The sequence below is a fragment of the Euprymna scolopes genome, chromosome 30, assembly GCF_053919585.1.
Source record: "Euprymna scolopes isolate OS-2025 chromosome 30, ASM5391958v1, whole genome shotgun sequence".
Classification (NCBI taxonomy): Eukaryota; Metazoa; Mollusca; class Cephalopoda; order Sepiida; family Sepiolidae; genus Euprymna; species Euprymna scolopes.
In genome coordinates this window covers 82,017,262-82,044,463 of record NC_136511.1, presented here as the reverse complement: position 1 = coordinate 82,044,463, position 27,202 = coordinate 82,017,262, and the positions used below count along the sequence as shown (strand labels likewise).

Below are 27,202 nucleotides of genomic sequence, written 5' to 3'. Positions count from 1 at the left end.
ATGATTGAGGTGCTGTCCACTGGAGAGGTCAACACAAGGTATGGTGTCTTCAACACATGCTCATCCCAATTCTGTTATAGCCTTCTCATATATGAAGTAACTATGAGCACAATTGAGGCAATAGAACCAAAAATCAGTAGATATACAAGAAAATGCCTGGGTTTTCCTCCAGGATTATTAAAATGTATCCCTATATAGCAAACAAGCCAAACTAAAATTACAGCTTAAATCTAATGTACAGGAATTCAAAACTGGAAAAGTCAGGTTCCAAGTGATGCTGGACAATTCCAAGGACACAGTAGTAAAGACTGCACAACCCTCTCTTAAAACAGGGAGGAAATGGAAATCTGAGATGCTATAAATGAGACTAAAAACAACTAGCTCTCAAAGAAGTCATTAAGCTCACTCAGACAGGAAGATTTGGGCTGGGAATTCAAAGATGGTCAAAGGTTGCTGAGATCTGGTCATTCAGGAAATAAGGAGCAGGGAGGAAAGCAAAAGGCTTGTAAAAAGCGTTTAACAGTCACAGCAGTGACAATGTATCACCTAAGAAGAAACTATGCAAAGATCCGTTATATGGAATGACATTTGGCATATGGCACCGCTGAAGTTAATACATGATGTGTTTAGATCAATGACTAATCTTGCCAAATGGAAGAAGAGGGACGATTCAACCTGTCCTTTGTGCAAAGAAAAACCACAAACTAATGATCATGTTCTTAGTTCCTGCAGAGTGGCCTTTGCTAATGGCCCATATATGTGGCAACATAACAGGGTACTGGAGGCACTAACCACAAAAATTAGAAATCACATGAAACACTCAGGTGTTGTTTGAAACAGGGAACGCTAAATTATTAAATATCCAGCTTTTTATTGTATTTAACAGTTCATTTAAATGCAATTCAGATAATGGGGCCTCACATCAGTGAGGGATGCTAATATGCAAAAAAGTCATCAGGAGGAAGGCCCTGAAACAGTGCATATTCTCTCCTGAAGATCTGACATTATCTGGCAATTGAAATGAAATGCTGTACAAGTGAAAAAAGATGGTAAACACAAGTGAATTAATTAATCATATTATTTGGATTCTTCAGACTACTGTTCTCATCTTAAGTGTCATTTTCACGTTTCGGTAGATGTAACCTCCTACCTTCTTCCGGTGTATTTTGTCTCATGATGCAGTGGTTAGAAGACTTAGAAAAAAATCAATTGTAAAAAGTTATATTCTCCTGAAGGTTAAAAAGTTCAATTCTCAGTATTGAGCAACTGAAAAATACAACTGAAAATTACTTAGGACCTCTGTCCAGTCATGGCTGACAGAATGAGAGCATGCTACTCCCATGAAGTAAATGAAGGGTTCCGTCTGAAATTCTGTCTAGATTCTCGAGTTTGACAGAAACATTCAACAAAATACATCTGAAGAAGGTCTGAGATTACATGATAAAAACCAGTTTTCTTTTTTTTTGTTGCAGACCATCTATGAGTTTACCAGTTGTGTACAAATCCTAAAAACGATAGGAACCTTCTATCATGTCTGAAAGTGACACAATGTTCAACGAGCAAGATCAGAGATGTGCCACTGTACAACTCATGCTTTCTATTGATCCAAGTTATGACAACAGGATCATTGCCAGCACCCTCAAAATGCAAATCCGGATGGTTCAACACTTGATGGCACAGTTCAATACATCAGACAACCCACAGTTGTGGTCTTTGGTGTAGTTTCATGTGAGGGTCACATCATGCCACCTCACATCTTCAAAGTCGGCTAGAAAGTCAACACCAAAGAGTAACTTTTTTGGTTTTGGAGCCATGAGTAACCCCAGTAAATTATGGATGGGTGGCAGATGTAGGTTAAACCCATGGGTATATAATCAGCTTTAAGATTAAAAATATACTTTAAATTCTTCATTTGTTAAATAAGCTATTATAGCCTTTTCTGTATTTTCTTAATTAAATTAATTAATAAATCATAGACACGTTTTAGTATTTACTAGACTTGAAACATTAAACGGCCCTAGTTGTCTCCCTTTAACTGTTATAAGTACCTACGAAGACCTTTTTTCCACGTAATTTTTTCAACTAATTTTTGGAAAATTAATAACGTGATGAATTATCTCTCTTCGTAGTTAGGTTTTCCCAACTATCAAAAACCACAATAGATTAGAACGAAAGAGAATAATAGAATATTAAATAATAAAAAATAGAATAGGATCCCTATCTTGGAATGTTGTATGAGGATTAATAAATATAAGGTAATGTCATTCTTTATTTCCCTATTTAATAAAATATTGACCTAAAAATGCTCTTAAATCTAAGTAATAAGGTAGTCGATATTTTGTAAACATTGAAGCCACCATTGGGCGAATACGAAACTAAAAATAACCGTAACGTTACAGCTTGGTTGTTCTGGCCATATTATAAATATAAAAATAAAATTTAAAAAATTAAAAAAAGAAAAAAAAAATAGATGATCTGAAAACCACCCCTGCTCAGGTGCATGCTATCATAAAAAACCTTGATACCTCAAAAGCATGTAGACCCGATCTTATCCCAGCTGTGCTATTAAAAAAGTGCTCAGCCGAAGTAGCTTCAGTTCTCTCCAAACTCTACAACAAATACCTTAATGAAGCTTGCTTTCCGGTCTGTTGGAAAACTGCTTCTGTTGTACCAGTATTCAAGAATTCTGGCGAAAGGACAGACCCATCAAATTATCGCCCCATTAGCCTCCTCCCACTTTTTGCCAAAATATTTGAGACCATAATTAACCATGCTCTAGTCCATCATCTTACAGATGCTAAACTACTGACTGACAAGCAATATGGATTTAGACAAGCCCGTTCCACAGCAGACATCCTAACTGTGATCTCTGAACGTATATACCATTCACTGGACAACGCGGGGGAGGGCAGAGCGGTAGCTCTAGATATATCTAAGGCTTTTGACAGGGTATGGCATGAGGGTCTCCTCAGTAAAATCAGATCATACGGTATCACTGGTAGAATACTTAACATAATTAAATCCTTCTTAGATAAGAGAAAAATCCAGGTTGTCCTCGACAGTCGTACATCTAAACAATATGATATAAATGCGGGGGTGCCCCAGGGTTCTATCCTTGGACCTCTATTGTTCCTGATATTCATAAATGACCTCCCCGACAACATTGCCTCTGAGATGGGTATATATGCTGATGACACTACACTCTATGGCAGGCACGACAGGAAGACGAATGAACACATTTCTAAAGAAATGGCAGAAACACTAGAGGAAGACCTCCAATCTGTAGTGGAATGGGGACAAAAGTGGTTGGTCGCGTTCAATGCTGCCAAGACTAAACTAGTTTCATTCAATAATTACAAGAAACCCTCTCTACCACCCATAGCAATGGCCAACGACTCTTTATCTGAGAGTCCATCTTTCAAACTCCTTGGCCTAACGTTCACAGAAAACATGAGTTGGAACAATTACATTGAAGGCATTGCCAGGGCCGCTGCAAGAAAGGTGGGCTCTCTCTACCGTGCTAGAAAACTACTAACACCCGAAAGTATCCTGTACCTCTATAAGGCCACCATTCGCCCATGTATGGAGTATTGCTGCCACATCTGGGCTGGTGCATCTGCTACTAGTCTCTCGCTCCTTGACAAGGTTCAAAAGAGAGTCGCAAACCTGATAGGCCCTGAACTGGCATCTAAGCTTCAGCCTCTGTCCCATCGACGAAATGTTGCATCCCTCTGCCTTTTCTACAAGTATTTTAGTGGTGAATGCTCTGACGAACTGCAATCACTTGTGCCCCCACGACGTGTGCACCCTCGACAAACCCGACAGGCTGCTAAATCCCACCCCCACACTGTAGAGATCCCTAGATGTAAACGATCTTTTTACTCCAATAGTTCCTTCCCCAGAACCGCTAGACTCTGGAATTCCATTCCAGGTCCCTGCTTCCCCAACAGTACTGACGTGCAGAAGTTCAAGTGTAACGTGAACCGACACCTTGCTGCCCAAATCCCTACATAGTACCCCAGTAGTTGTTGCCCCTGATAGTAGCCCCTTCACCAAAGTGGCAATTTGCCTTGTTTGGGGTGAAAATGTAATAATAAAAAAAAATAAAAATAAAAATAAATATTAAAAGATATTAAATGGCCATGGGTTTTTGTGGAAACTTCTTATGACAGGGTTTTAAATAAGGATATGAAATTAGGTGATATATTAAAATTTAAATAAGCTCTTGACAAAGGATGCGTCCAGGATAAATGTTTTCGCATGCTTCATTTCCTTTAAGGGAAATTTCTTTAAATAATGTTTTATTGTTAAGTGTTTTTTATTCAGGAAGTCTCAAAAAAGGCTGGTTATGTGAAAATTTTCAAATGCCATAATGCTTGAAATTGTCCAACCGGTCTTGAAACAATTGTAACTTATAATGATATACACTTTTTGTTGCTACCAATTACTTTTTTGAAGTCTTGGTTTTGTTAATACAGTATATATATATATATATATATATATATATATATATATATATATATATATATATATATATATATATATATATATATATATATATATATACATATATATATATATATATATATATATATATATATATATATATATATATATATATATATATATACATATATATATATATATATATATATATATATATATTTTTTTTTTTTTTTTTTCAATTTTTAACTGTCCATTCAGTTTTTTTTTTTATGAAAATCACTCATGGAGTCATGAAGCCACTTGATGTAAAGAGCTAACAAGAATAAAAGCTGATTATTGCAAAGACAAGTGATGTCTATTAGCCTTAGTTTTAAGACGACCAAGATTATAGGTAGGAGGAAAACAGTCAGCATGGAGAGAGTTTGACAAGGCTGCAATTTTTGCCAAGAAGCTACTGGAATAGGAAGCTATATTATAAATAGGTATCAAAACAGCAAGTCGACCACTAGATAATGAGTCAACTGAGTTGTAACAAAGGAAGCAGAGAGTAGATAAAACTATTCTGAAGAACACATGCCATAATAGTATTTATTAAAAAAAAGACTGAGACTAGTAACACCATGCCTGTGAGAGAGAAGACGCAGAAAAGAAGAAAGGTTGGTGCCAGTCAAATTACAGATACGTTTCTGCATCTTATCGAAAACCCTCAAATGGGACAGAGATTCACAAGCCTAAATATGATGACAATAAATAGTCTGATAGGAGATTTGTAGAGATAGAGAATAGCGTCAAGTGTTAGAAACTGTTAGAAATGATAGAGAACCAACTTTATGAGAAGCAGAAAGAGCAATGGATCGAATATATGAATTCCAAGGAAGATTTTATAAGAAAGGCCATAAAGTTTTAGAATCGATTTTTTCCCAAATAGAACAACAATCCATGAAAATTTCAGGAAGAAAAGGGATATCACGATGGTTGAAAGACGCAAGCTGAGTCTTAATGGGATTAAACGAAACGAGCCATTTCATACCCTAATCCAGAACCGAACTTGGATCAACTTCTAGACCAGCAGCATATTTCAACTAATGTAAATCTTGCATAAAATGATTCCCATCTTGAGTTTTCAAAAGTCTTTTGGCAGAAATTCCTGTTTAAAACTTTTTATCAACATTTCAACCAGACGATCATTTTTGCATTACACTTACGTGGAAAACCGATTTTCTCTTTAAAAGTTTAACAGTATTTTTCTAAATAAATGTTTTCGAAAGCTTTACTTAAAAATTACTTTCACGTTTTAAGTTTTTTCTATTTTTTTTTTACATGGTGGTCACCACTTATCAAGGCCCGGAAGCCACTCGAGGTTAAGGGTGTACAGTAATTAATGGGATAGTATCATAGTAATCGTTGGTATTGGAGATTTAATAAATTATCTTACTTAAGGTGGCGGTTCATCAGGAATTTGTTTATGTTGGACTTGAAGACATCCAAGTTGTAGTCAGGTGGAAAACAGGCAAACGGAAGAGAATTCCACAGGCGTACACTTCTAAGAAAGAAGCTTTGTTCATGGAATCTACGTTTTGATTTAGGCACAGATAAAGAGTGGGGAAAATTATTGACAGTGGTTTCAACTAGATGGGTGTTTATCGTGAAATATTGGCGAGGGGGGACCAGAGATTGGAGCTCAGCCGAGCACTTGCCATAGAAGTAACGATAAAACAAAGACAGGCTCGCAACGTCTCTTCTGTGGGAGAGAGATTGCAGGGAAGAGAAAAGGGCATCCCCCATTAAGCCACAAAGTCTATTTTGTAATAGAGTAAGTATAAGTAAAAAGTAAATATTAGACCACTTATAGTACGTGTTACGTGTGTAGACATTTCTATAAAATGGACAAATGACACAGAGTTAAGTAGAAATCAAATATACTTTATTGCCGGTCATGCTGGAAGTTGTACTCTCCCCTCTAAAGTGAGTTACCTCAATCAGGGGAAGTCAGTAGGGGAAATGTACCTCCACAAAGAGAGTTACACAGACAAAAGGCAGTGTATTGTTTATACGCGTAACAATACGTTGGATCAATATTTGTTCTATATTTAATAATATGAAATATTTGTTAATTCCAAAATATTTTTCATAAATATCAGGAAATTCCCAGTTACTCCTGCTACTGCTGCTGCTGCTTCTGCTAAATCACAAACAGCCTGTAGTTGCAGCTGCAACTGTTACTTTCAAAACAAACAAAACAAAGGTTACAACTTTTGGCAACTATCATTTATTCTTTATGACGTCACATTCTTCAACAAGTACTATTTATCTTTTATGACATCATCTATTTTCAAAGCTAACAGAGTCTCATTTCTGAAATTACCTATTCCATTTTGGTTGTGGAATGTTGCTGGTCCTGTGCGGTTCTAAGAGGTCCATCCTCAGGTTTTATCTTCTATCTTTGAGAAGAGGTTAGGCTATTGTTAATCGCCTGATGCGCCCCTACCAGGCTATCTAGACATTTTTTGCAGACCAATGTGCTCCTGCTCTGGGATGCTAGCTTTTTAATATCACTTTCCAACCCTTGTGTCACATTTTCTTGCCATGGTAGGAGATAAATAATGTCAAAAAGTGTCTGCTGTAACAAGTGGAAATTGTTCTATCATCGGTCAGAAGACAGGAAATCTTTCTTGACTGACTTGATTTACTTATTTGTTGTCAGAAATTATACTCTGAAATGTGACTCACACTTGTCCTCCTCCTCTTCCTTTCACTTCTACCATCCCTTAATCTCACTCTTCAATGTTTGAAGGTTTAATTAGGCGAGAGATTTAACCAACATTTTTTGTAGTAAGTTGAGCTGTCGCTCAGCTGTTGAAATATTAATATGAGCCAGTGCTGGTCTTCATGATTCTTATTTGGGGGGAATTTACCCTGAAAATATAATTTCTCTTTTTACTGAATAAGATAAACTTAAAATTATTGATCTCCATTTGTTGAATCGACATATTAATTTATCAAGATATCAACAACTGTGAAAACAGACTAATAAGCTACGTCTGCCAAGATGGGCTTACTATTTCAGCAACCTCCACCTAATGTCTCCCAAAATTACCAGGTAAGTGGTTTATTTATTTAAGTCATTATTTGTAGTCCATTCCTGACATGTCATCTTAATTCGGATCCTGCAAGTTAATTCCTCCATCTGTTTGAAAAGAAAAAAAAAATTCCACCACATATTAAAGTATTGAGCCAATCTTTCAGCTGTTAGTAGCAACATGCCTGTTTCAATTCATCTGGTTGGTCCATCTTTTTGTGATCGCCTCTTGATTTTCTTGGTATGTTTCCTTTATATAGCTGAAGCAAAACTAATTTTATTTTTGTCCCAACCTAGAGTGCCCCTTTTGAGTTGTATATCCTCTCGATTAGACCAACCCCATGTCACATTCAACCCTTGTAAGAAGGCAGTAAAAAAGGACAAGCAAGCAAGATAACAAGCTCTACAGTTTTAGTTGGATATTGATTCAAACACTTGCTGTTTATACATCTTGAAAAATGATGACATGGAAAAAAAAAAATTTGAATTTTAGCCTGAATTCTTGTTAATTTTCCAAACCCAAAACACTTTTAAAAACATTTTGAATCCAAGAAATGAATTTTCAACATATTTGCTACCCAAGCATTACATGCCTGTAAAGGTAAGTGTTTTTATTTGTCAATTTTTTTATTGTTCATTTAGGTTAGTTTGGTTGTTTTGTTTTATAGCATATCAACCCTTTTCGAGTTAGTTAATGCCAAATTCAGTCATTTGGGAAAAAATGTTTTTATGCTTCAAGTTTTTTTTATGTCTTCAAATATTTATTCATGGCGTTTAGTTTGGTTGTTTTATTGGTAAATTTTCAGATTAGGTCCACCTCCACAATTTTCTTTTAAATGACGACTTTTAAAGGTTTTCGACTATGCTGAATACGAAAATCGCCTTGAAATTTTGCAGAAATAATTAGTTATCGAGATATAAAAAGTTGTATTATGCATTGTATTATTTGGCGGCCATCTTTGTTACGCGCGTAGATTTGTTTATGGAGCGCACGCACGCGCGTAAAAACGATGCCTGCCAAAGAATACAATGCATAATACAACTTTTTATATCTCGATAACTACTTATTTCTGCAAAATTTCAATGCGATTTCCGTATTCAGCATAGTCGAAAACTTTTAAAAGTCGTCATTTAAAAGAAAATTGCGGAGGTGGACCTAATCTAAAAAAATACCGTTTTATTTTATGGCATATCAACCTTTTTTGAGTTATTTAATGCTGAATGCAGTAATTTTGAAAATAGTTTTATGTTCATGTTGTTTAGCTCTTCAAATATTTATTCATGGTGTTTAGTTTGTTTGCTTTGTAGAGAAAACTTGCTTTTGTTTTTGGCTTTGCAGAACATGATTGAGTTTTGCAAAAAGGAAAGGAAAGTGATAACATCAATGTTTGGTGCATTTAAGTCAGGAAGCCTACATCTTCAGATAGCCTGATCTGGTAGCAACAGAAGTTCATTGTGAACATCCAATATTAGACAATGTTTTTCATATGTTTAATTAAATTTAATTTGTTTTTTAAAGTGAGAAAATGGGTTCTTCCAACTTGTTCAGATACACACAAAAAGCAAATACCCCACCCCTCCCATCTGTTCTCTCTCTATATGTATAACTATCAAGGGAGATCACTTCTTGTTACTTATTGATATCAGGAAAGATAATTCTATAGTTACTTCCTGTTATCAGGAGCACATGACTCTTTTACTTGTGCATGCCCCTCCTTCCCGTGACCACGGGATAAATTGTTGCGGTCATCTTTGCATGCACTAGAAATGTGTGATTTTCTATGAATTTGTGATGAGTTTATTAGTACTCTTGTTTTACAGCATGAAGGTTGTTATAACAGTGGCGAACTGACATGGTGTGTACATCTCTGCTGTATCATCAATTTCCATTTCTTCTTCATCATGTTTGTTAACTTTGGTTAATAGTTGTATTTATCTCCCTCTCACATAGTTCTCAGAAGAGTGCCATAACTTCTAGCTGTGAAAAGGCATACAACATCTGATTCACAAGTCCAAACCAGGACCTAACCTCAGTGATATTCATGGGAGTAGGAAAATGAAGAATAGAATCTGTTATTCTTACTGTGAGTTTAAAACTGTTTGACCGCCATTTGCTTTTTCAGGGTTTGAGGACGGATTTGAGGTTCCTGGTGTAGTGTAATGTGGGCCATCAGCAACTGCGTATCTTTTCCGGAGAAACCAACAGTTGCACAGTGTTATTCAATTATTCCCATTTACCTGCACTTGCTACTGTCGGTTACCATGTGTCTTCATGATCTTTTTCATCTTGGAATAAGTGTTCAAGTGTTTCATTCAAATAGAACTTTCTAATTTTTTGTCCTCAATAGTTATCAGAAGAGTTCTATAACTTCTGTTTGTGAAAAGGCATACATTTGATTCACAAGTCCAAACCAGTGATATTCGTGGGAGTAGGCAAGTGAAGAATGAAATCTGTCATTCTTACTGCGGGTTTAACACTGTTTGCGATAAACAGAAATCCTGCAAACTCTGTCTTTATTTTGGCAAAATGAAACTTGCTTGGATTAAATAGAATCCCCTTGTTTGTTCAGTGACTGATGTAGTGAATCATGTGCCAGAATAAAGACTCTATTGGGTTATCCCATAGGAGATTGTCATCTATGCATTGGGTTTTGTGAGCCATCAAACTGATGGGTGTATCCATCCTCTGATACATGGAATCTTTGAGGGGCCTGACAGTACCTATATCAGCGTCACTCGGTAATGGAAATAGTAGCATTCTATGTGGCTGGGGATAGCGGTAGACTGTGGTATCTGTTCCATGAATCTAGTACCGTTTTTCTGGAGTGTGCTGGTATCATTGAAACTTGATGGGATGGGGATGAGGTGTAATGTGTGTTATCAGTGTGTGAATTGCTGTTGATGTTATCCCTGGGATGAATTTTATCTCTAAGGATTTACTTTCCATTGTTTGCAGTGGTTAATATGGACATTTGTTGAAAGCACATGGCTTAAAATATTCTATTATCTATTGTTTCAGTTCATGTTTGTTGGCTTGAATGGGATTGTTTAATTTCTTCAGGACGCACGTTCTGCACAGACATCCACTGAGACCAATCTCTTCATGTTCCTCAAAGAGCTATTCTACAATATTAAGATTGGGAAATTGGAAAACAATACGTTTAGATACTTTTTACCTAATTTCGTTACTATGGTGTATATATTTTAGTCTTACTGCTAGTTTAAAACCAATAAATATTTAACATTTTATAATTAGCACCAGCAATGGGAAATTAAGTTTTAAAAACAAAAAGATTAAAAGAATCGTTTTTGGAATCGGAAAGTAGGTTAAAATCTAGCCGATTCTGATACTGATTCTAATATTCCAAAATAGTGAAACGATTTTTCCAATTCCTGATTCCAATTCTGATAAACCATTTCAAGACTTGTTAACACTATTGCAATTCAGCATATTTTTGTTGGTGGGCAATTTGCTTTATTTCTGTTTTATCCTATGAACTTTTTGGTAAAATTGTAATGTAATTAATAGTTGTATTTATCTCCCTCCTACCTTAGAATATGTGACACAAAATTGAAAAGTTGACTTTGAAACCAGCACTCTAGAGAAAGCGCACTTGGGTCAAACAAAACTTGTCTGGGCGGTTCTACCAGCATTCTAGTGTAGGGGTGTCTCAGGTGATTAGTAATAAACTAACCCCTTTTCAAAAGGACGAGAAAGCAAAGCCTAGAGAGGTGGATTTCATAGAACTGCACAAAATCATACTTCAAGCAAATAGCAACAAGCCATCTTGGTGTGCATTTTAAATAGCAATTGATAAAAAAAGGGGGAATTTACTTCGCTCTCATTGACTGGAGGATATATTTTTTTTTTTTAATGGAAATCGTTCCAGACAAGGAATGAGCCCACCTGATGTAATGAACTAAAAAAATATTACTTCAATTTGTATTCTGTGAATGTTATTCCCAAAGACAGATTTAAAGGGGAAAAATGATTTGACCATAAATTTGTGAAACGTGTCCCACTTCTATAATTTGAATTTTAAAAAAACACTTCTCTTGTTTACAGTGACTTGAGTGATTATTTAGGTGTATCAGAAATTTTGAGGAATTTTTGACACCCCTAACAGAAAACTGTGAATAAAATATAAAAAAAACCTCGTAATTTCTCTTTTTAAAGTGGGTTGTTTATTTTCTGTATGGAATAAAAATTCCAAAATAAACTATTAATGTTGTTTAAAAAATAATAGAAATATTATTTTTTATTTTTTAAAAAACAGTGTTTACAAAATGTTTACAAAATGCCGGCGTGCCTTCATGCTGCCATTTTTTTACGTAATAAAATCAACTGAATTTTACGAGTTAAATATTTTTAAATTTTTAAACTTTAAAAATCTATCAAAATTTTTCTATGGGTTCAATTTTTACGATATTTTCAGGGTCAATGTGAAATTTCATGCTCTTTCCAATAAACCAAATATAATATTTTAGACAAACGTTTTTTTTTCACCCCCCCCCATTTTGAAATGTCTATTAAAATTTTAATAATTAATTTACTCACTAAAGTTTTATATATCACAAATTGAAGATAAAAGATCAATAAAGAAAATATTCTAATTTAAAACAAACAAAAAAAAAGAATAGTTTTTTGGAAATTTACCAGTAAAGTCCAAAGTGTAAAACGTTTTTTTTTTTTTAAAACCCCGTTGATTTTTTTAAAAAATTTTTTGTTTTAAATGAAAGCTCATGTTATGCTTATATCGTCAAGTAAATACCAGACACTGACGGCAAATTTTTCTAATTCATTCAATGTTTTCTTTTTTTAGATATTTAAAAAAATAGAAATTTAGTCGATAAAGAAGTATCAAAATATATCAATCAAAAACTCGTGTATTTCATTAAAAGAATTTTTAAAAAAATCGATGAAGTGGATTTTTTGTTTTAGGGGAAAAACTTATAAGTGAATGTGCGTTTCTTTTTAACTACGGAGGACGAAAAATACTAATTTTGGTTAATACACGCAATAAAAAAAGAGACATTATTTATGTCCCTTGGACGAATTCATATTTGATAAATTTCATATTAGCAGCAGCAGCTCTTTAAGCTTGCCGCAAAACATGTTACGAAAATGCGATTTTCTACGACCCTCGCTTTAAAAAATCCTTTAATTTAAAAAATACATGGAATTTAAAATATAAATATGGATAAATTCTTAACAATGATGAATGGAACTACCCATTTAATAGTATATTTTTTTAAGTAAGTGATTTTTTGGCATTTATATATATATACATATATTTATAAGCAAGTCAAAATATGTTGATTTTCTTTATATTTATTTTAAAGAAAACCGCTTTAAAAAAACAAATATTGCATAATTTGCTATTAAACCTGTTATTTTTAAAAATTTTGGTCTTTGTTCCTTTAATTGAAAAAGAATTTAGGGTTTGAATTACATTTTTCAAGTAGTTATAAGCTTTGAAAAATAGTAAGTTGAATTATTAAAGTTCTGATCATCATTTTTCATGGCCACCTAGTGTTGATTTGTATTATTTTGATTCTTCGGACTATTGTTCTTATTTTGAGTGTTATTTTCACAACGTCTTGGTCAATATAACCTCCGACCTTCTTCAGGTGTATCTTGTTGAACTTGGAAATGTTTCTGTTAAACTCGAGAATATGAACAGAATTTTGAATGGAACCCTTTGCGTACTTCACGGGGGTAGCATGCTCTTGTTCTGACAGTCATTACCAGATAGAGGTCTTAAGTAATTTACAATAGTATTTCTAAGTTGTCAACTTAAAATTGAACTTTTAATCTTCAAGAGAATATAACTTTTACAATTGAGTTTTTCCAAGTACTCTAACCATGAGTCTTTGTGGACAAGATACACTTGAAGAAGGTCGGAGAAGGATGGAGTACTGCTGCCACATCTGGGCAGGAGCTGCTAAAAGCAGCCTATCCTGCCTTAACAGAGTACAAAATAGCCTTCGTGGCTTAGTGGGGGATGCTCTTTTCTCTTCCCTGCAACCTCTCTCCCACAGAAGAGACGTTGCGAGCCTGCTTTGTTTTATCGTTACTTCTATGGCAAGTGCTCGTCTGAGTTCCAATCTCTGGTCCCCCCTCACCAATCTTTCACGAAAAACACCCATCTAGCTGAAACTACTGTCATTAATTTTCCCCACTCTTTATCTATGCCTAAATCCAAACGTAGATTCCATGAACAAAGCTTCTTTCTTAAAAGTGCACAACTGTGGAACTCTCTTCCGTTTGCCTGTTTTCCAGCTGACTACAACTTGGATGTCTTCAAGTCCAACATAAACAAATTCCTGACAAACCGCCCCCTTAAGTAAGACACTATCAAATCTCCAATACTAATGATTACTATGATACTATCCCATTGATTACTGTACACGCAATAACCCTTATCCCCGAGTGGCTTCCAGGCCTTGATAAGTGGTGACCTCCATCTAAAAAAAAAAAAAATGAAAAGGCTGTCTTTAAATAAAAGACGATTTTTCACTTGATGAATTTTCTTGTGGAAAAAGATAAAAAAAAAACAGAAGAAAAGCCAAACCACAGATAGTCAAAAACCTATTAACATACAAATTTCAAAATGACATTTAAAAATTTTTTTTTCAAACTGTTATTATGTTTTACCTCAAGCTCGTCTCTCATGGATTTACTCTGCGTCTTTAATTGTTCTTCCATTCTTTCCACGAATAAATCAACATCATCAGCTTGTTTCTTCAAATCTTTTACGTAGCGATCGTCAAATGTTTTCAATTCCTGGAAATAAAACATGCCTCAAATGGTTACCATTACAAAGTTCAATAAAAAATTTTAATTTCATAACAATAATAATTTAAATAAATTAATAATAGCTATGTCTTTTACAGGTCTGAAAATGTGCAAATTTTTAACATCTTGTATTTAAAAAAAAACAAGAAAAAAATATTATTGCAATTATTATATTCCATACATTTTGGAAAACTTTTAGCCATTTTATATTTACACTTAACTACAGTGGTTTCTAACGTAACTGATTTTTTGGTTTGTATTACTGTACACATAGATTCGAAAAAGTTGTCAAAAAACAAATATATAACAAATAAATGTTATCAAAGGCAAGATAAGTTACTTTTCTACCAAACTGGATATATTTTTCGTGTTTTTATTCAATGTAACATGTTTATTCAGCTCGAAAACCATACAGTGTTTACCGATGTATTGGAACATTCAAGATGGCGTCTTATTCTCTCTTTAACACGGTAAGTGTGGGAAAAGATGTTATAAATAAAAAACCGGATAAAATACTGTTAAAAACTCGCTCAATATATATTACCGTGACATAGGTTCGGCGGGTTTTTAATAGTATTTTGTGTAGTTTTTTATTCATAACACCTTTTTCCATACTTACGGTGTTAAAGAGGGTGTGAGACGCCATCTTAAATTTTAGAATACATCGGTAAACACTGTATGTTTTTCGAGCTGAATAAATTTGTTACATTGAATAAAAACACAAAAAATATATCCAGTTTGGCAGAAAAGTAACTTATCTTGCCTTTGATAACATTTATTCGTTATATATTTGTTTTTTGACAACTTTTTCGAATCTATGTGTACAGTAATTCAAACCCGATTTTTTTTTAATAATTAATGTAATAATTAGTAAAACTTAGATACATTTTTTCTTTAAATTCAGCATATTAAGACTTAAATTTACTACTTCTCTTTGCAATAGGTCCAGAAAACTGATAGTTATCTTTCAAGAGATTTTTAAAATTGATTTCTTCAAACAGCAAATTTCACTGAATTTTTACTTTTTATTGTAGCCGCTATAACATTTTTCATTATAAATTTTTTTTTCACACATAAATATACACGTTTTTTGTTTTAAAGATTAATTTTAAGCTTTTATTTTTCAAACAATATCAAATTTTAACGAAAACAAATATAAAATTTTATAAATCTTTATTAAATAACTATAGTCCATATAAGTCACGCCCACTTTTGCACAATTTGTAGTGTAAAATGTTGCAGCAACAATTAAGATCCGAAACGCAAAAGGTGTTTTTAGAGCTTAAAAGCTTTTTTTCAGTAAAATATCAGCATTTTCTTTGTACACTTTTGTCTTAAAGATGCATGAGGAAGTAAGACATAGAAATGTTTGCTGAATTTGATCGCAAGTTAATTCAGAAAACTGTTATCAACACATTCCTCAATCCATATATTCTAAGCCACAAACAGTAGTGTTTATATTTTCATACTAGTCTACACTTTAAAATTATCAATACAATCGTAGTTGCATTCCAAACATGGCATTGACCTACAAAAAACTTTCACTAAAAATTGATTATTACTTGTATCTGTTATGACACAGGTCCTTGGCAGGTTGAAGGTTCAATCCTCTGTATGGGCAACATTAAGAATACAATTATGCTGACAAAGCAAGAGCAAGCTATCTTCGTTGATTTAATAAATGGTTCTGTTCGAAATTCTGTTCAGATTTCCAAGTTCGATAAGATGCACCTGAAGAAGGTCTGAGCTTACATCGGCTGAAACACTGTGAGAATAACCACCTAGATGAAAACAGTAGCCCGAATAATCCAATGTATGCATCCTTATTTCCGAAACATAATGTCAACAATTTTTTAAAAAATTGTTTTATAATTTTATAACTATTTTAATGGAATGTACTCCGACAACTCCAAACCCTTGTATCCACTCGACGTAAATACTTCCAACTGATCCAACCAGCAGCAAAATCCAACCCCTATACTTTAGAGATCTCTAGATGCCAGAAAGCCTTCTACTCAAATAGTTTCTTTCCTCGAATTGCCACACTTTGGAATTCCTTCCTGAGTCCCTGTGTTAGATATTTACTGGACAATGCTGGTCGACAATTATTATGATTATTCAAACTAAATAGTTTGTCAACTAAAATATGTTTTAGAATAATAAAAATATTTACATATTTATTTATATTTAATAGTTACTAGGAATGTGAACTTTAAAATCTTATGACATAGTGGACAACTTAGAAATAATGACATGTAAAAACATCAGGTGATTATTTTAATGACGTAAACTAATGACAACATTGTTAGGGTGAGGCGGTCTTTTTGAGAGTTAGTTAGCAGAGGGAGAGAGGTGGTCGACAGATCATGATGTCCATTTCTTCTGCCTTAGTGTGTACAACTGATTGCTTTTATGGCAGTTAGCGTAACTGCTATGCGTCTCCTGATGTTTGAGGCCTCCATGCATAAAATCTTATGCCACTTATGATAGAGGATAAACTTTGCCGATCTCATGATTGCACTTATAGCAGTTGTGAGGCAGTCTCTTTTGTTTGTGCCTTCTTTAGAGATGTGGCACCGCAGGTTCAGTCACTTCCTGACGTGGTCGCATTGAGATCTGTCACTATCACTTGAATCATAAAGATCCGCATCAACTGACCATTCATCCTTTCACCACCACTGACCCTACGGTCGTAACATATGCTTAAATATAATAAATTTATAATTTATAAATATTTATAAATTCATACAGATTTTGTATTTAATATTATAGTCAATTCTCTGTTGAATATTATATTGTACCTAATATATAGTACTGATTTCAAAATTTAAAAAGAAAATGACTTGGGTGCCATCAGCTAGAATCGAAACCAAAACATTTAGCCATGTTTCCTATCATTTGAACTATCGACAGATAGATAAGAAAGATTTAAAATTAAACCACTTCAAGCTATGAATGAATTTGCGCATGCACAAAAGTAATAAAAATATGTCGGCAAGTTGAATTGAACATTTTGCATTTCAACTTGCCGACATATTTCTGTAGACGTTATTCATCCATTCAAATAAAGATTGTACTCGCTATAAACCATCCTTGGTGTATGATTACTATTTCCTGTTAATTTCAGTGTTATGTTACTATTAGTTTACGAGTTTATCGGTTAAATATTTTTACACAGACATGCAGGCACTCATAAATCTACTGTTTTATTTGTATAGATAATGAGATGAACTTGGAGAGACTTGGTCAAGGATGAACTCAAATAATTGTACAACAGAATCAATGAAAATGATAGAATTTCATGAAGAAAATCACTTTGAAACATCATGGTGAATGTGCAATCCGTATCTGATGTGGAAAAGACATGCTAAATGATGATGATTATGGCATAATCACGTTGACACACCGGTTCCCATCAGATCACTCAAGTCAAGCAACGTTGAGCCAGGTCAGTACTAAAATGGGTGACCATTTAAGAATTCCAGGTGTCATATGTGCTCTCCGCTTATCTTGACATTGTTTCCAGTCAGTCTTTGGCTTCTCCTTGCCACTGAACCCTAGCAGTGCCAATTCAGGAGAGGTGTGGTTAGGAATTGCACAACCCTTGTCTCACAATTACACACACAACTACCCTTAGAGAGGTGTCCATTGTCTCTTAAATCCTGCCTTGACAGAGTTCAGAATACACTTCGTAGCCTAGTGGGGGATGCTCTGTTCTCTTCCCTGCAACCTCTTTCTCACAAAAGAGAGATTGCGAGCCTGTCTCTATTTTATCATTATTTTCATGGTAAGTGCTCGTCTGAGCTCCAATCTATGGTTCCACCTCGCCAAACATTCACGAGAAACACTCGTTTGGCTGTAAACACTATCAACAATTTCCCTCACTCTTTATCTGTGTCTAAACCTAAACGTAGATTCCATGAACAAAGTTTATTTCTTAGAGCTGCACACCTGTGGAACTCTCTTCCAATTACATGCTTTCCAGTTGACTACAATATGGCCGTCTTCAAGTCCAATGTAAACAAGTTCTTGATGAGTTGTTCCTCTTAAGTAATCCAATTTACCAAATTTACACTTCTAACGATTGCTATGATATTGTCCTTTTGACCACTGTACACTTTAACCCTTATCCTCGAGTGGCTTCTAAACCTTGATAAGTGGTGATTGCTTTGTAAAAAAAAAAAAAAAAAAAGAGGCATCACATGATGATGACGAAGAAACAATAACAACTTACCTGCTGAAAGTCATTAATGAGTTTGTTTTTCTCATCTAGTAAAGCGTCGCAGGCCAATTTTTGTTGCAAGAGAGACTGTCATAAAAAAGAAAAGAAAAACTATTTAAAATCGCTCAATCGATTTAATTGCATAGGCAGCACATATACCTGTTCTAGTGCATGTCATATCATTGTATAATTGATTAGCTGTATCAACCAGTGTTAGTGTTTTGTTGAATAATATTCATAGGGGAATTTAAAATAAGTTAAATCATAAACAGGATGCATTTTAGACAGGGATCAGCAGAGTTCCAGCAATTGACCTATTAAGGCCAATGGCTCATTTGGAACCCAAGCTTAACAGAAATGATGTCAGATTTGAGGTTCTCAAAGTGTTGATGGAGAATGCAAAGCTACTGGACATAATTTGAGATGCACTAAAATCCATTAATGAAGCAATGTATTTCTATGTATCTTTTTCTGTCCTTTTCCTCCTTGCTTGTCTCTAGCCCTTTCTTTTAGTTTACTTGTTGCATAACTCTAGGCATTGTCACACGTCCATTTCTGTAAACCTCTGTTTCCCCAGCCAAATAACTAACAACAATAACAAGCAAGGTAGATCACTCTAAAAACTTATCACAAAGGAACAGAACTCTTATATCTCATTACAAGGGAGATAACACCTTGTTGTTTCACAGTCCAAAAATGAACATGGCCAAATAAACCATATTTTTCTATAAGAATGTGTAAGTTTATTAATTAATTGATATAACTAAGGTGGCGCACTTAAAACAACTTCTGATTGCAGTTGACCAATCAATCTCAGTCTCATTAAGCTGTGCAAAGAAACAATACAAGGTGGCCTATAAGTCGCTTTACATTTTAAAAATTAAATAACATTTTTTTCTATTAATATATTTTAATTTCTCTTTTCAGAATTATAAAATAGGATCTTTGAAAATTATTGGTATGAATAAGTTTACAACAGAACAACGTGTGAAGATAATTAAATTTTACTTTGATATATGCGCCATTTAGATTTTTTTTTTTTTACACAGTGATCACCACTTATCAAGGCCCGAAAGCCACTCAGGGATAAGGGTTATTGCAAGTACATTACGTTAGTGTGGAGATTTGATGAAGTGTTTACTTAAGGGGGCGGTTCATTAGGAATTTGTTAACATTAGACTTGAAGACATCCAAGTTGTAGTCCGGTGGGAAGCAGGCAGACAGAACAGAGTTCCACAGGCGTGCAGTTCTAAGAAAGAAGCTTTGTTCATGGAATCCGCGTTTTGATTTAGGCACAGATAAAGAGTGTGGGAAACTTTTGACAGTGGATTCAGCTAGACGGGTGTTTTTAGTGAAAGATTGGCGAGGGGGGACCAGAGATTGGAGTTCAGACGAGCACCTACCATGGAAATAACGATAAAACAAGGATAGGCTCGCAACGTCTCTTCTGTGGGAGAGAGGTTGCAGGGTAGAGAAAAGGGCATCCCCAATAAGCCACGAAGTCTATTTTGTACTCTATCAAGGCAGGATAGGCTGTTTTTAGCAGCTCCTGCCCAGATATGGCAACAGTATTCCATCCTTGGACGTACTTGGCTTTTATATAGATAGAGAATTGCATCAGTAGTGAGATATCTTCTGGAGCGGTAGAAGGATCCCACCATCTTTCCAGCGATCTTGGCAACAGACTTGATGTACGTGTTCCATTTCAGATCAGGAGTAAAGGTCAAACCCAGAAGCTTGTCAAAACACGGGGCCTCACCCAGACGAGAGCCATCCATCACAATTGATGCCAGATGGGGATCAGAGTGTTGATGATGTAAGGATAGGAGTTTGGTTTTGGATGCAGCCACATCTTGGTAACCAGCCACATCTTTCCCCACTGAACCACGCGCTTGAGATCAGAGGAGAGAGAATCAGAGAGAACTTTGTCATTTACAGCCTTTGATGTGTTGCCATAGATGGTTGTGTCACCAGCATAGATGTCAACGAATGATTTAAGTATGTGTTTAGGGAGGTCATTGATGTAGATCAGGAAGAGAGTTGGACCCAGGATTGACCCCTGAGGGACTCCAGCATTTATATTGCAGGCCTCCGATTTTTGTCCATCTACCACTACTCTTATGAGCCTATCGGATGTGGATGTTAGCCAAGGGATGTGAAGACAGTATGTGGTCTATTTTCTCAGATATACTCTTAAAGATAGTAACTCCGCCGTTGTGGAGCCTATAGAGGGCAAATATAAATGCAGTGGTGTTAGCAAGTGCAACCCTGAAGCACATAATGTTTGATATCCTCCTAGTAGACCTGCAATAATGAACTTAGTGACACGTTTTCAAGAGCAGGTCTTTGTAAATGATAGGTTTTGACATGAACACTGTCACTCAGTACATACATCTGAAAATACTGAAGATGTGAGGCATAGCATTGAAGAAAACCCAACGACATCCACTCACTCTCAAGAACTTGTTATCTCATTGAGTTTTCTACAACACATTCGAAGAGATTTGCACATTTATCCTTACAAGGTTCAATTAGTGCAGTCTTTACAACCACCAGACTTTCAGAAACGACTTAATTGTGCTGTTGGGTTTCAGGAAACTGCAATAAATGGCAATGAGTATATTCACAAGTTGGTCATGGGAGATGAGGCTCATTTCCATTTGAATGAGTATGTCAATAAGCAGAATACCAGATTCTAGGGCACTGAAAATCTATGCCAAGTTCATGTGTACAATGCATCCGATTAAAGTCACAGTATGGTGTGGAGTAACTTCAGAAAGGGTTATTGGGCCATTTTTCTTTGCAGATGCAAATGAAAATGCTGTGACTGTAACTTCTGACAGATATAGAGATATGCTAGTGAATTTTATTCAACCTAAGTTAGCAAACATGCCAGGGTATTGGTGGCAACAAGATGGAGCAACTGCACATACAGTTAGAGCCACAATGCAGTTGGTAACTGTGATGTTTCAGGATCGAAAATCTCTCAAAATTTCAATTTTGAATGGCCTCCACGTTCACCTGATGTAACAGCAGCATACTTTTGGATTTGGGAATATTTTAATGACAAAGTGTTTATAAATAAGCCTCAAACCATCCAAGAACTTAAGGCAAACATACGACAGGAAATTCTGATGTTAAGAATTGTCATGGTGAATAGCTTAGAAAGAGCTTGTTATAGTGACTAGCTTAGAAAAAGCTCGACTTTGCGAAGCTGAGAATGAAGGCTTCCTAAAGAGACATTATCTTTTGTAATGAAGTCATACCAAATTACCACACTCTCAACTGTATAATAAAGAAAGAATTAATTAAATACAGTCATTTAAGAAAAACTTGTTTAATTTTCAAACTGTAAAGTGACTTATGGGCTATCCTGTATTTCAACTATAGAATGAACTTGTGATTATGTATTAGTATAGTTCATGTGTTCACTTATTCACTACACTGCCATGATCATATTACATGTTGTGGCAGGCTAAAAAGTTTTGTTGATCCATCCAGTCAGTGCTGCAATGAAGAGTCCTCATACCAATGAAAATCAAAAGTTCAGTTTATAAACAAATAATATAAGTTCATTATTTTTGGGGAGCTTACAAAGGGTATCCATCTACTTGAATGAGAGACTTGCAGCATCAGATCTCTGTATAACGAGACCAAAACACATAGGACCCATTACAGAGTCCTTTGCCCAAGAGCACTCAAGGGAGCCACCTGGCCTAGAGAAACACACTGACTCAACTGTCTCGTAGCTCTCACAAAAACCAACTCCCTGCTTCAAAGGTTCAACTTCTACTCCCGCTCTGACTGCCCCACTTTCCAACTGCTGAAATCTTTTCACTATTGACTAGTTCTGGCTTTATGTTAATGGGCATTGTTTGGTGGTTGCTGGAGACATCCACTGAAGATAACATCATCCTCTATTCATGAAGATTTTATCTGGAAGTCATCTAGAAAATTACTTTTCTCAAAATGACTGATCCAAATGTGAATTTCCCATTAAATGAGGCGCTTACTTTTTCAAACAAAGAGAATACCTCTTAGATAGTCTGACTCTGACCAGAGATATTTTCAGTTTTCTGTAACTCCCTCCTACTTCTTTCTTTGGCCAATCATCTATCACTACAACGTCTGCCATTCACCTGCCCCAGTAAAACATGCAGCCATGCACATGTTTACATTAGGCTTGAGTGGGACTTATTCAAGAGAATTCTCCTGGAAAATGCAGGCCACTAAGGGCAAGAAAGTTTGAAACTCTGTGCTCTAATATCTGCATTTTAGCAAGTCATGATCGTGCAAAATTGCTATCTGCGCCTTACTTACTGAGACAACAACCAAAAGAGACATTGATCATCCAGGGAATACTTTTTCAACCTTGGCAGAAATTACAGTTACCTTCCCTCCTTCTCCACCCCTGAAAGATGGCACCTGTGGAACTGTTAAATTCATGGTTCTTTCTGCAATAAATGAAAAGACACATTTTTGTTGTAGAAACTTAGTATTAAATAAAACAAAAAGGTAATTAACAAATCTAGTAAAGTATATGGGTGCTTGTGCAGTATAGTTATCTAAGATGAAGATTCCCGAGTTATGATGTATGTTGCTGACTCAAGCTTAAATGAAAATCTTACATATGAAATAAAGATGCAAATGTTTGAAATAATTTTACATTTACTCTAATAACTCATAGCACTTGTGTCTTCTCGATGTACATGCTCCCTGACTAACCCAACAAGTGTCAAAATCCCATCCCTTCACTGCTGAGGTCCCTAGATGCCGGAAATCCTTCTATGCTAATAGTTTCTTCTCTTTGACTCCTAGACTTCGAATTTCTCTTTGTTTTCTTGCTTCCTTGACTGTATCAACCCTAACCTGCAGTTTAAATGTAATATAAACACATATCTCACTGCTCAACTCCCCACACTCCCCTGTCAGACACAATCCCAAATGGTCGGCACATACATTACAAGTTGCAATATGCATTGTTTGGAGCGAAAAAGATGTTTTAAAAAAAGCATACTTCATGCAGCGATTGGGGGATATCTTTCTGTAATGTCAGCTCCCATTTTTTGTTTATCTACAAAAGAAAAAAAATCATCAATTGTATTAATTGTATAAGTTTATTTATACACTCGATAATCTATGACCCATTGGGTCAGTATATGTTATAATATTGTTGATAAAGTAGCAGCAGCTCTTTATCACAATATATACACATTATGGCTGCTGCTGCTCATATTAATTTCAAACATGCATGTTCACAATAATAGAAAATTTTCTGGGTTTTTTTTTAAGCACTGTGATATTGAATGAAATTCAAAGTATGTCGGTTAAAAGACCAGACAAGTGCAGATATTTAAAAAAAAATGAATATATTTATTTATGTAAAAATTTAAATTTTCGACTCGTAAAGGAGCCTTCATCAGGAAAATTTGGACAATATTGTTTGTTTATTTCTTCTTACTTGCCATGATAATGGTTAGCATAGTCCTCAGATATTGTTGAAAATCGAGATTTTAATTTATGTATGTGATTTAGTGTATAGGCGCTCAGTCATGCACACATGTGTTAAAATAATACAAAATCCAGTTTTTTTTAAGCACTGTATGACTATTAAAGACGAAATGAGTGAAGAATTTTCTTTTAAATAAATATATTAATTTATGTAAAAATTCAAATTTTTAACTCGTAAAACAGTCTTCATCAGAAAAATTCTTTTTTTCTTCAAAATTCAAATTTATAAATAAATTCAAATTTATAGATAAATTAAATATATTTATTTAAAAATAATTCTTCATTTGTTTGGTCATATTTTGAATATGTGCTCACAGTTTTTTGGCAACTGCCACTCATCCTTTATGACATCATCCATTTTCAAATAAATATAAAAATGTTCATACAATAGCTATTGCTTGTACAGCAGCATTGTTTCTGACAAGGCCTTCATCAGATGATGACTCTGCGTTCAGGCATAGTTTTGGGGCCAAAGTACCATTATCATTAGGCCAGAGCGCCCCAGCAATATCTTATGATTCTACCAGATTTTGTTGGATTGTCATTATTTTGTGGTATTGCTGCACCAACGTTGATGCAGACAGAGCCTTGTTTTGTGTTTTTTTTTTTAGATATTTCCTTTTGTCTGAGAGGATAAGACAAAGATTATTCATGAACGCAGGGGTTGAGTTGGCAGTTAGACCTAGGTATTCGATCTTGATAGGAAATACAACGGTTTTTTCAAGCATATCTAACATATTGTTCTTGTAGATTTTCATATCTTTTCAACTTGCGCTGGTGTATCAAGTCAAAATTTTCTTCAAATGGAAACTAATTCAATGACAAAAACTTCTTTCAAATTAATGGACCAATTGACTATATACAGACGCTGATCTATTAACATGATTACAGTTGCAAATACGAACTGGCATTTGAAGTTAAATACAATGTGTTAGGCCATAAAATGTTAGACAACAGCATTTAATGGGAAGACATTTTTTTTGTTTTTGAATGGTCACAGAGGATAAAAATTTACCATAAGTCGACTTATAGAGGTAAGTATCTAGAATTAATTCTTTCTTGTCTTTTTTCTTTTTTTTTTTTCGGTGGACTATGCACATGGAACCTAAATCATGCTTTAAGTTTTTGTTCCTTAGAAGCGCTGGTTGAGTTTGGATTAAATAAGATACATATCTTATTTAATTCAAACTCACCCAGCGCTTCTAAGGAACAAAATCTTAATGTGAATCTCACGTGACCAAACGCACCGTTCCGAGATTTTAAAAAACTACCGTAGAAACAACAAACGGCCAATTCTTTGCTCCGACAACAACAACATGGCACAAAAAAATAAAAATAAATAAATAAAATAAAATAAAATAAACGACATACTGGAGATAACGGTTTCCGCCGAAATATATTTATGGACTTTAACATAAATTTCTAACTAAACAAATATCTGTTTATTTTGTAACAATGCGTTAGTCTGGCTTCAAACGTATATAATACGTATCTTATTTAAATAAATCTTGCTATATTTTTCTTCTTCCGCTGTGGTGGCTAATAAGAATCGTTATTTTACACCCTGGAAAGATTTTGGTTGCCTATTTATTTAAAAAAAAATATTTAATAAATTTCCTGAGTTATTTATTAATATTTTTTTTTTAGATTAACATCCTCAAGTACCCCCACCCCACTCCTAAAAATGAAATTCTACTTTTATTTAGATGATTACAGATGAACACCCTGGAAAACTTGGTGGAACAGAAAAAAAATTAACAACTGTACAGTTTAATATCTCCCGGCAAACTTAAAAAGCCATTCTTAACACGAGGAGGGAAGATAGACTTCCTTTTCCACAAACGAAACGTGAAACGATCATACAATGAAAACAATTGTTGAGGGTTGTCAAACTGAACAAGTGCAAAAATCATTTTATTGTGGATGATCAGTTTTGCATATATAAATTTAACAAAATGATTCCCAATTTTTGGTCCAATTTTAACATTTTACCGTAATTAACTAATTTTTGGTAATGTTTAAAAATCGCGGTTAGAGAAGAATACACAAAAAATTCTGTATAGTCTACAAATGGTTTTATGTTGTTTTTGTTAAATATTACTAAATGAGGAATCATTTCTGTTTAAAATCAGGGTACTTGTGCATTTAACGAACCAGACGTAACTCAGCATTTGCTCGGCTTTGTCCGGCGCATGACGTAAACAGCCGAATAAAACCGAGCGTTGGCGATAAAATAAAAACAACGCTACAAAATAACTGTACAACGAAATTGTAAAATGTAGAAAATTAAAAGCAAAAACCATTTTTTTTTTGTATTGTTTGGAATTGTTTTCTGTTTTCAAAATAAATATAAAACAAGTATTTTTTTTTTTTTAAATAATAGGAAACTTTTTTCTTTTTTTTTTTTTTGTCTGAACTTTTTTTCAATTTTTAACGTAAAAAAACATTGTCTGTCTTAAACACGTAAAAGTTAATTTTTTCAACTCTTTATGTCAAATAAATGGAAAAGCCTAAAAAAAGGGGTCAATAAAAAGCATTGGGGGGGGGGGGGGTTTATTTGTACATTTTTTTTTTTTTTCGCCAGAAACAAGGATTTTTTTTTTATTTATTTATTAGTGGAAGGAGGGTTTCGGCGTTCCTATTTGGTACAGTGACCAAGAAACCCTCCTTTTCGTCGGGCTCGTATCCACCGATGACCCAGACCGACCGGTGTCACAAGTCTGCCGGCGGTTAAAAACGGACTCATCGATTTCTACCGTATGGCCTGGGCCTCCAATCTGCCGAGGATTCCTCAGAAAATAATCCCTGCATATATCACGCAGGAAAATTTTCCAATCCACGATTGTGTGGCGAGAACGTAACCCACATTCGCGATGGAGATATTTTTGTAGATGCCATCTCGAACGCCCATAAGTATATTATTTTTATTATACATGCGATGGTTAGTCAGGATTTTGAGAAGAAGGTCCCAATCCTAATGGAGGTTCATCGACGACATGTTACACTTCTACACCTCCAACCGTAACCGTCGGAAAGGCGTGTTCTCTTTGCAAGTACACAATCCTGGCCAAAATGTAAACACCTTTTCTCTTCTGCCAACAATTTCCGTTGCTGGCAAAAGTTTAGTGCAGCCTCTGGGGTCTGG

The 27,202-nt window shown here is 34.8% G+C and overlaps 1 protein-coding gene, 1 long non-coding RNA gene and 1 pseudogene across 5 annotated transcripts in view; 2 read left to right on the top strand and 1 right to left on the bottom strand.

The window, feature by feature from the left end:
* The window catches only part of LOC145254855 (dynein regulatory complex protein 1-like), a 164,491-nt gene that overhangs the window by 35,952 nt on the left and 101,337 nt on the right, over window positions 1–27,202 (bottom strand). For all 4 annotated transcript variants that reach the window (XM_080113707.1, XM_080113709.1, XM_080113710.1 and 1 more), the window contains 3 exons: window positions 23,564–23,620; window positions 18,559–18,633; window positions 14,184–14,312 (listed from right to left, as the gene is read on the bottom strand). In XM_080113707.1, the coding sequence (XP_079969833.1) occupies window positions 14,184–14,312; window positions 18,559–18,633; window positions 23,564–23,620 (261 nt within the window). The remainder of the gene's footprint in view (window positions 1–14,183; window positions 14,313–18,558; window positions 18,634–23,563; window positions 23,621–27,202) is intronic.
* Window positions 6,795–27,202, top strand: part of LOC145254856 (uncharacterized) — a 50,126-nt gene continuing 29,718 nt past the window's right edge. The window contains exon 1 of the long non-coding RNA XR_013863817.1: window positions 6,795–7,546. This is a non-coding gene — a long non-coding RNA (uncharacterized LOC145254856). The remainder of the gene's footprint in view (window positions 7,547–27,202) is intronic.
* Window positions 17,704–17,821, top strand: LOC145254929 (5S ribosomal RNA; annotated as a pseudogene).